Here is a 7,677-nt window from a genome sequence, read left to right on the forward strand (position 1 = left end):
GCCGTTTTCTAAGTGGGACAGAGAAGCCCCTTGCTGGCTTTCTCGGGGTGTGTGGCTTGGGGGGCTTTTTAATTGTGTTTTTAAAGGTTGTCCGACTTTGGATCACACGGACCGCGGCTGCCCCCGCCGCCCAATTCTGCTTTTCTTGTCATCCACAAGTTTAGGAGAGGCAGGGAGGGGGTTGGGCTCGGCTTGAGGTGGGGGGGGGGCGGGAGGAGGCGAGGGGCAGCCAACTGTCCCGGGCGGGGCTGTCTTTGAAGTTGGGAAGGAGCCCGATCAGGTTGGGGGTGGGGGCTGCCGACCCCAAGCTGAGCTCCGGAGTTGATGGGATTTTATTGGGTACACGGAGGAATGGACGGGTGGAAGGAGGCGGAGGCGTCGGGCACCTGTCACGATCCCCCTGCTCCTTTAGATGTCCCGCTCAGGGAATCGCAGCAGTAAAATAAGCCAGCAGGCGGCCAGGCCACCGGGAAGGAGGGGGAGAGGGCGAGGGGGCAGCTAAAATTAGCCCCGGAGGGCGCGGGGGGGAGGGGTGGGCTCGGAAGCAGACAGGCGGCCCGACGGTGAGTGGGACCCGGGGGAGGGCGGGCGAGGGGTTACTGCCTCACAAAGGTGGGCGCCGACGTCACTGACCGTTACACTGCACTGTTTCCACAGTGGGGTCGGCCTCGCCGGGACTCTACTCTCCTTGGCTTGCGGCTCCGTGAGTACTCTTGGGACCCGGGAGAGGTTCTCGGAGAGAGTAGCCGTGGGGTACCCGACCTCCACGCGAGTCTCGAGCCGGGGACCGTTAGAAGCTGCCCGACGGCCGTCCCGAGAGCCCCAGACCCGCGCCAACGGTGGACAAACGGGACCTTTCAGACCCTCCGGGACTTGGCGGTCCAGCTCCGAGGCCGGAAGGGGGTGGAGCGGGGGGGTGCCTCGGGATCCGGGAGGGGGGGGGACGCCCCAAAAGATCCGTGGCTTTTATCGAAAAGTTTGGGACTCGATCACAGGGGAATTCCGGGAAGGAAAGCGTCAGAATGGTTTCCCCAGAGAGAACTCGGGGGCGGGAGAGTGCTGTGGACCGGACCGGGAGGCTTTTATAGGGTGGCGGGCTGACAGAAAGCTCGGAGGTCGTTGGATCCAACTCCCTTGTCTTACAGCGAGGGAAACTGAGGCCCGGGGAAGAAGAGGAACTGGAGCAAGTTCCCATAGGCAGGGAGTGGTAGAACCGAGGCTTCTTTCTTTCCTGCCAGGCTAAGTACTATCTTGACTACGTCCTGAGACATGACCACACTGAAAGGCTTGTGACCTAGCTGTAGCTTTTACTCTTTGCCTTATCCTGAGACCTCAGAGGGAGCTAGTGAAAGCTCCTTTTCATCTGACCATCTCCCTCTTCTGCCAGCTGAGGTTCATGTGCTGAAGATTCCCCCCTTCCCCAGGTACTCCCCGGCGGGAAGTCACACCTCCAGGGAAATTTGGGGAGGGGTTGGGGAGAGTGGCTAGTGATGACCCTGGGAGATAAGTGGAAGGCAAGAACTTGGAGCCAGACCGGGCTGCACACCTCCCAAGGTGAGCTTGAGCAAATGATATGCTCTCCCTTGAATGGATTTATGCCACTTGTGAAATAAGGGAGCCGACCCCCGATGAAGTCCTGGATAACCAGGTGGGGTTGGCAGAGAAAGCCGGAAGTAACTGAAAGGTTATTCCCTGATGCTAGCAGGGAAGGGTGCTGACAGGGATCAGGTTAGCCTTACATCCCCCCCGTGGAGATCTTGGGTACACCACCCCCATCTTACTGTAGCCGATCAGAAAACCAAGCTCCCAAGTTAAATTTCCCCCATAAATCTGCCCAAGATCTATGCCATCTTTGTCGAATCCCTTTTGCGTTAAGCTACCGGGGTCTTCTGCCCCTTGGTGTCTTTCTTCCCAGCCCCTCCCCCATGCCTCATAGTGTTTTTTTTTTTCCTTGTAACTAACTTTTTTAAGGTGCTAAACTTCTCTATGGTTTTAGCCTACCAGTCCATGGCATACTCCCACCTCACGGTGTATTCCCTTTCTCCTGGTTAAATGAACTTATCCTGTCCCTTGTTGTTTCCTTGCTTATATAGTTAACATGCTCTTCCAAACCTATTTCATATTTACCACTCCCGGGGCCTATTTGACCATTTTATTTTGTCCATAACCTCTTATAAACAAGTGGCCCTTTTGGCAAGAAGAAAGTTCTCGTGAGTTCTTCACATGTAAATTGCTACCGAACCCCAACATTTGGTGCCAAACCTCATCATTTGTACCCACCTCAATCTCATCCACCCCAACCTATTGTCATTACAATCCTATTTGAATACTTAACTGGGACTTGGAGGTGAAAGCCAAGGAAGGTCCTCGTTTCCTCGGTAAGCTCATGGCCCAATGGGGATAAGAACCACATGAATATGGCTGGCATTTGTGGTGGCAAAGAGCTGGATATAACAGAGAGCCCTTATGATGGCGATTTAAAAGAGGCTTGGTGAGGGGAGCAGCAGCAGAGTTGGTTTTTCAAGAATAGGAAAGAAGGTAGAAATTTGTAGAGGGCCAGTATTGAATAAGTCCATACTGTGTATGGAAGAATCTGGTATAGGTGTTACTTAAGACCCGCTCTCTGTAAGGACTGCTCAGACAGATTCCCCACCTAGTTGGTGAAAATATTAAATCCATAACCACACTCTCAATATTCATCGGAGCTCTGTTGGATCTGGGGCCAACAGAAAGGAGATGGGAATTTGGAGGCAGAGCAGCCCAGCCTGCACTGCAGAAGGAAGCCCAAATAACCCCTCGACCAGAGTTCATGTTCCCTTTCCTCTCCCATCTTGAGCAGGTCTCGTGTATCCTGACACCAAGATGAGAGGGGTGGTTTTTCAACCTACAGAGATGAGCCTCATGGACATCACTAAGATATTCTCCCTGCTGCAACAACCTGACGAGGAAGACAACGCTACTGAGAAGCAAGAGCTGAGTCAAATAGTTTGTAACAACAATGCCGGTACCTTAGACCAGCTCCTTCACCAACAGCGCTATAAGCGCTATATCAATAGCCGCAGTGGCTGGGGTGTGCCAGGTACCCCACTACGCCTGGCTGCCTCTCAAGGCCACCTTAGCTGCCTGAAAGTTCTCCTGGCTCATGGGGCAGAAGTGGATAGTCTGGATGTGAAGGCCCAGACACCCCTGTTCACTGCAGTCATTCATGGGCATTTGGATTGTGTTCGGGTCCTGCTGGAAGCTGGCGCCAGTCCTGGGGGTAGCATCTATAACAACAGTTCCCCAGTCCTCACAGCTGCTAAAGATGGTGCCAGTGAGATTCTCAAGGAGCTCCTGTGTCACGGAGCAGAAGTCAATGTCAAAGCTAGGATCCCAGATTGGGCTTCTAACATTGCCTCCTGCTCCGGGCCTCTTTACCTTTCAGCTGTCTATGGTCACCTGGAGTGTTTCCGTCTTCTTTTATTGTATGGAGCCGACCCAGACTACAACTGCACGGATAGACAGCTACTTTCACGAATACCCAAGCCACGCACACTGCTAGAATTCTGCCTACAGCATAACTGCTCCCTCGAGTACATCCAGCTGCTTGTGGACTTTGGGGCTAATGTCTATCTCCCATCTCTTCCACTGGAGAAGACAGACCCCGATGGGGAAGGTGTGGCTCTACTGATGAGAGAAAGAAGTGAGTGAGAAGGGGAAAGAAAGGGTTTCCAGGGCTAGTCTTAGGCACTGTTGGGATGGGAGACCACCACCCTCCAGTTAGGGCCCCTGGGACATGTCCCCAAGCCGAGACTCTCTTACTTGCCAGAACTTCCCCGGGAACCACAACAACTCAAAATCCATTCCAAGAGAACATGTGCCAATTTGTCATCCCCCTTTTTCCTAAGTGGTTAAATCTTGAATCTACCACTTGCTATTTTTGTGATCTCTAGAAAGTCATTTACAAATCTTTCTGGGCCCCAGTTTCATCTACTGTAAAATGAGACAGTTTGACATGATGGTCTCACAGGTCCATTTAAACTCGAAGATTTCTATGAGTTAGAGCAAGGCTTTTCTTGCTCTAAAACTTTTTCTACTTCCACCCCTTTAAGACCAAAAAATTTCACATGTTCCCAGATAGAAAGGTATATAAAATAGTATACAAATCAAACATTTACTGATAATAAATCATAAAGAAATTTATTTTAAAACTATTTTTGGTATATAGATAATTTTACTATTTATAAAGACAAAAGATATGCTTGTTTACTTTTACATGAAGAATTACATCTTGGCAGAATATTTGATACCTTTTACTGTTGCCAAATTTTTTACAACCCCCACATTCAGTTATATGACTTACAGTTTAAGAAGCTTTGGATGAGAGGATTTAGCCCTGAAAGAGACCATAGACACTAGAGCATGTCAGAATCAGCAATAGAATACTGGATTCTTGAACCCCAAATCCAGGGCTTTCTTTACCTTTTTTTTTTTTTTTTTTAACTTCTCTTTACCTTAAAAAAAAAAAAAAAAAAGGTAGCTTGGAATTAAGGCAGGTGGAAAGCTGACAAAGGGGGTGAATTGAAGAATGTAATAAGGGTGTGGGAAAACTGTCTTTCCTCAGCTCTGTTATCTTTTCCTTCAGCTCATCCCAAATCCCTGATGTCACAGGCTCGTCTTGCAGTCCGCAAAGCTCTTCAGTGCTCTTTTCAGGTCAATCTCATCGACCAACTAGATATTCCACCTGTGTTGATTAATTATCTCAAGCACCAGTCATAAAGCAAGTGGGCTGTGGCTGATTTGGGAAAGCAGAAGCCCTGGGCTCACATATTCATAAGCCCATCCACCCTGGAAAGGAACACCTGTCATCTACCTGGAGCTGATAACATTCACTTCACTTTTTCTGTGTCAATAAAGGTGCTAAAAGGTAGACTCAAAATTGATTTATATCTTCCTTACCCCCTCCCCTGCTAACTCCATTTAGTTGGAAACAAGAACTCCCAAAATCCTATTAGCATAAGATACACAGACCAATGTATACTTATTGTGTATCTAATTTATATTTTAATATATTTAACATCTACTGGTCATCCCGCCATCTAGGGGAGGGGGTGGGGGGGGTAAGAGGTGAAAAATTGGAACAAGAAGTTTGGCAATTGTTAATGCTGTAAAGTTACCCATGCATATATCCTGTAAATAAAAGGCTATTAAATTAAAAAAAAAAAAAAAAGATACACAGACCATCTCCCTTTTCAATATATTTTTCCCCCAATTTCTACTTTATTTATTTATTTTTAATTAAATAACTTTTTATTGCCAGAACCCATGCCAGGGTAATTTTTTACAACATTATCCCTTGCACTCACTTCTGTTCTGATTTTTCCCCTCCCTCCCTCCACCCTCTCCTTTTCAATATATCTCAACTCTAGTTTGGTAAAGTGCCTCCTCCCCCAACCGCCCATCAAGTGCACTATTGGTCTACAGTAGATGTGTGCATATTGATTTTGCTCAGATTTCAGAAACTCTGGAACCCATCAGCCACAGGCATTGTTGCCTAGTTTCAAGGGGGAGCCTCCCCTGAAAATAATAACTTTTATTGTTACAGCTCTTTCGTCATTATGAGTGTGATGGGAGGTAGACAATGGCATTCCTCTCTCCCTTCCACAGATAAAAAGTTTCACTCCCAAGAAAATTGCTGTGAGTTGCCCAAACTTACTTTTCAAGGCAATATGTTGGATATAGATGAGTTCTGGATTATCTTTCAGAACACAGGTTAAAACCCCTTCCTGGCCATTTCTCACCTTGGGAACATCAGGCAAGGCTTGTCCACTTTCCATGCTTCAATTTCTTCTGTAAAATGAGGGAATTGGATTAGATGGTCTCTCCATCAGATCCTAAATGTCATGACCAAGACTGGAGTCCATGTCTATGATCCCCCTCCCCATTCAATATAGACTTCAGGGGAGTCCAAAACTATAAACTCCTTCCTCCATAGACATCCCCCTCAGGCTGATGGCCCTTGTAGTCAGAACACATGTGAATATCCCAGCTGTAGCTACACTCCACAAACTCAAGTGAAGTTTACCAAAAGGAAAGCTGGGAGGATCACCAAAGATCCTGGATAGTCCATTCCCTGCCTCAAAGCACTATGGGAGCTATTTTTATTATTTATGACTATTGTTGGCAACAGTAGTGTCTGGTCTAGTGCCTAGGCCTGATTTCCATCTCTGGTCTTATTCAAAAAGATCACGAAGCCCCTGTGCTTGGCCTAGTATTTTCTTTTTCCAAATATACATATAGTTCAACATTCATTTTTGTGAAACTTTGTGTTCTAAATTTTTCTTCCTTCCTTCCCTTATTTTCCCCCTCCCCCATGACAGCAAGCAATCAAATATAGGTTAAATATGTGCAATCCTTTTAAAAGTATTTCTACATTTGTCATGTTTGAAAGAAAAATCAGACCAAAAGGGGAAAAAAAACCCAAGAGAGAAAAAAAAAAAAAAGGTGAAAATGCTATGTTGAGATACATATTTGGCCTCCATAGTCCTCTCTCTGGATGTCGATGGCATTTTCAGTCCCAAGTCTACTAGAATTGCCTTGAACTACTGAATTGTTGACAATGGCCACATTCTTAACAGTTGATCGTCACATAATCTTGTCATTGTGTATGATGTCCTGGTTCTGCTCACTTAACTCGGCATCAGTTCACGTAGCTCTATCCCCTTCCAACCTGGCAAAGGAACCTCATAACCCAAATAAATAAATGTGTGGTACAGGGTCTAAGACCTCGGAGTTTTGAATGTGTTGGCGTGTGGCCACATGGAGTCACTGCCAGCCTAAATGGGCCTGTCTCATGCCTTAAGTCATTCACCAACATAGGTTCCGTACTTTTGCTCCCAATTTCCAGGATGAATGCCTAGGATTTCAATGTATCCTTCTTTTCCTTCCTTGGCCTTGCATCTGAGCAAATCTTTGACTCAATGGCCCATCTTGGGCTGCCTTTGGAAAAATACACAGCCCCTTTGCTTTCAGTGGAAGGCCTTGATAGGAGGGGAGATGTCCCTGGGGTTAGAAGGCTAGATAATCTAGGCACAAATCCTGGTTGGGTTACTAACCTTCTCTACCCAGCCTGCAGTTGTAATCAGTTTAGTCATAGTACTAATCCTGGCCACCAGGGGCCAGAGTTATAGTTTTGTTTTTTTCAAGGAACAGAAACTCACTAGTATTTTTTATATGTATAAAATATATCTTTTTATTTACAAGTTATATGCATGGGTAATTTCACAGCCAATTTTTCCCCTCCTTCCCCCCACCCCCTCCCCCAGATGGCAGGTTGACCAATACATAGAAACTCACTAGTGTTAAGGAAGGCTGGGAGAGGCTATGCTCTTTTTGGGGAGAAAATAGTTTTTATGTGCTTGGCTTATGATGTTGCCAAAGGAGAGAGAGCCAGACTCACTGTTGGGGGAGAATTTGAAAAAAGTTGAGACCACTTTCACAGGTGCCATTTCCTAAAGAATGCTGGGAAGGAACAAGAACGAGAGAAAGGGAAACAGAGTCAATTTGTAAACTGAGGTCAGCAAAGGAAGTTTGTGGATCCACTGGACTGGTCTTCCTGGCCTAGGCAGCAATTGCTGAGCCTTGATTATTGTTCCCTTCCTGCTTCCACTGGCCATTCAGAATATCTAGAAGATATTG

General features: G+C 46.8%; 1 protein-coding gene across 2 annotated transcripts; it reads left to right on the plus strand.

Moving 5' to 3' along the window:
* Window positions 1-627: 627 nt before the first annotated feature.
* Window positions 628-4,981, plus strand: ASB12 (ankyrin repeat and SOCS box containing 12). 2 transcript variants are annotated; one of them, XM_031944631.1, is made up of 4 exons: window positions 628-703; window positions 1,239-1,424; window positions 2,891-3,682; window positions 4,625-4,981. In XM_031944631.1, exons 3-4 carry the CDS (start codon window positions 2,893-2,895, stop codon window positions 4,756-4,758), a joined length of 924 nt encoding a protein of 307 aa, XP_031800491.1. In that variant the 5' UTR covers window positions 628-703; window positions 1,239-1,424; window positions 2,891-2,892; the 3' UTR covers window positions 4,759-4,981. The 2 variants fall into 2 exon arrangements, with proteins under 2 accessions (XP_031800491.1, XP_031800490.1); XM_031944630.1 differs by having other exon boundaries at window positions 629-703; window positions 2,840-3,682; window positions 4,625-4,980.
* The last annotated feature ends 2,696 nt before the right edge of the window (window positions 4,982-7,677 follow it).

This window comes from Sarcophilus harrisii, chromosome X, assembly GCF_902635505.1.
Source record: "Sarcophilus harrisii chromosome X, mSarHar1.11, whole genome shotgun sequence".
Lineage (NCBI taxonomy): Eukaryota > Metazoa > Chordata > Mammalia > Dasyuromorphia > Dasyuridae > Sarcophilus > Sarcophilus harrisii.

Excerpts from the sequence above, each read along its gene's own strand:
- ASB12 (XM_031944630.1), top strand. The coding sequence starts at position 2,863 with ATGAGAGGGGTGGTTTTTCAACCTACAGAGATGAGCCTCATGGACATC. Across the intron at positions 3,683-4,624 it reads TCTACTGATGAGAGAAAGAA|CTCATCCCAAATCCCTGATG; the intron begins GTGAGTGAGAAG and ends CTTTTCCTTCAG.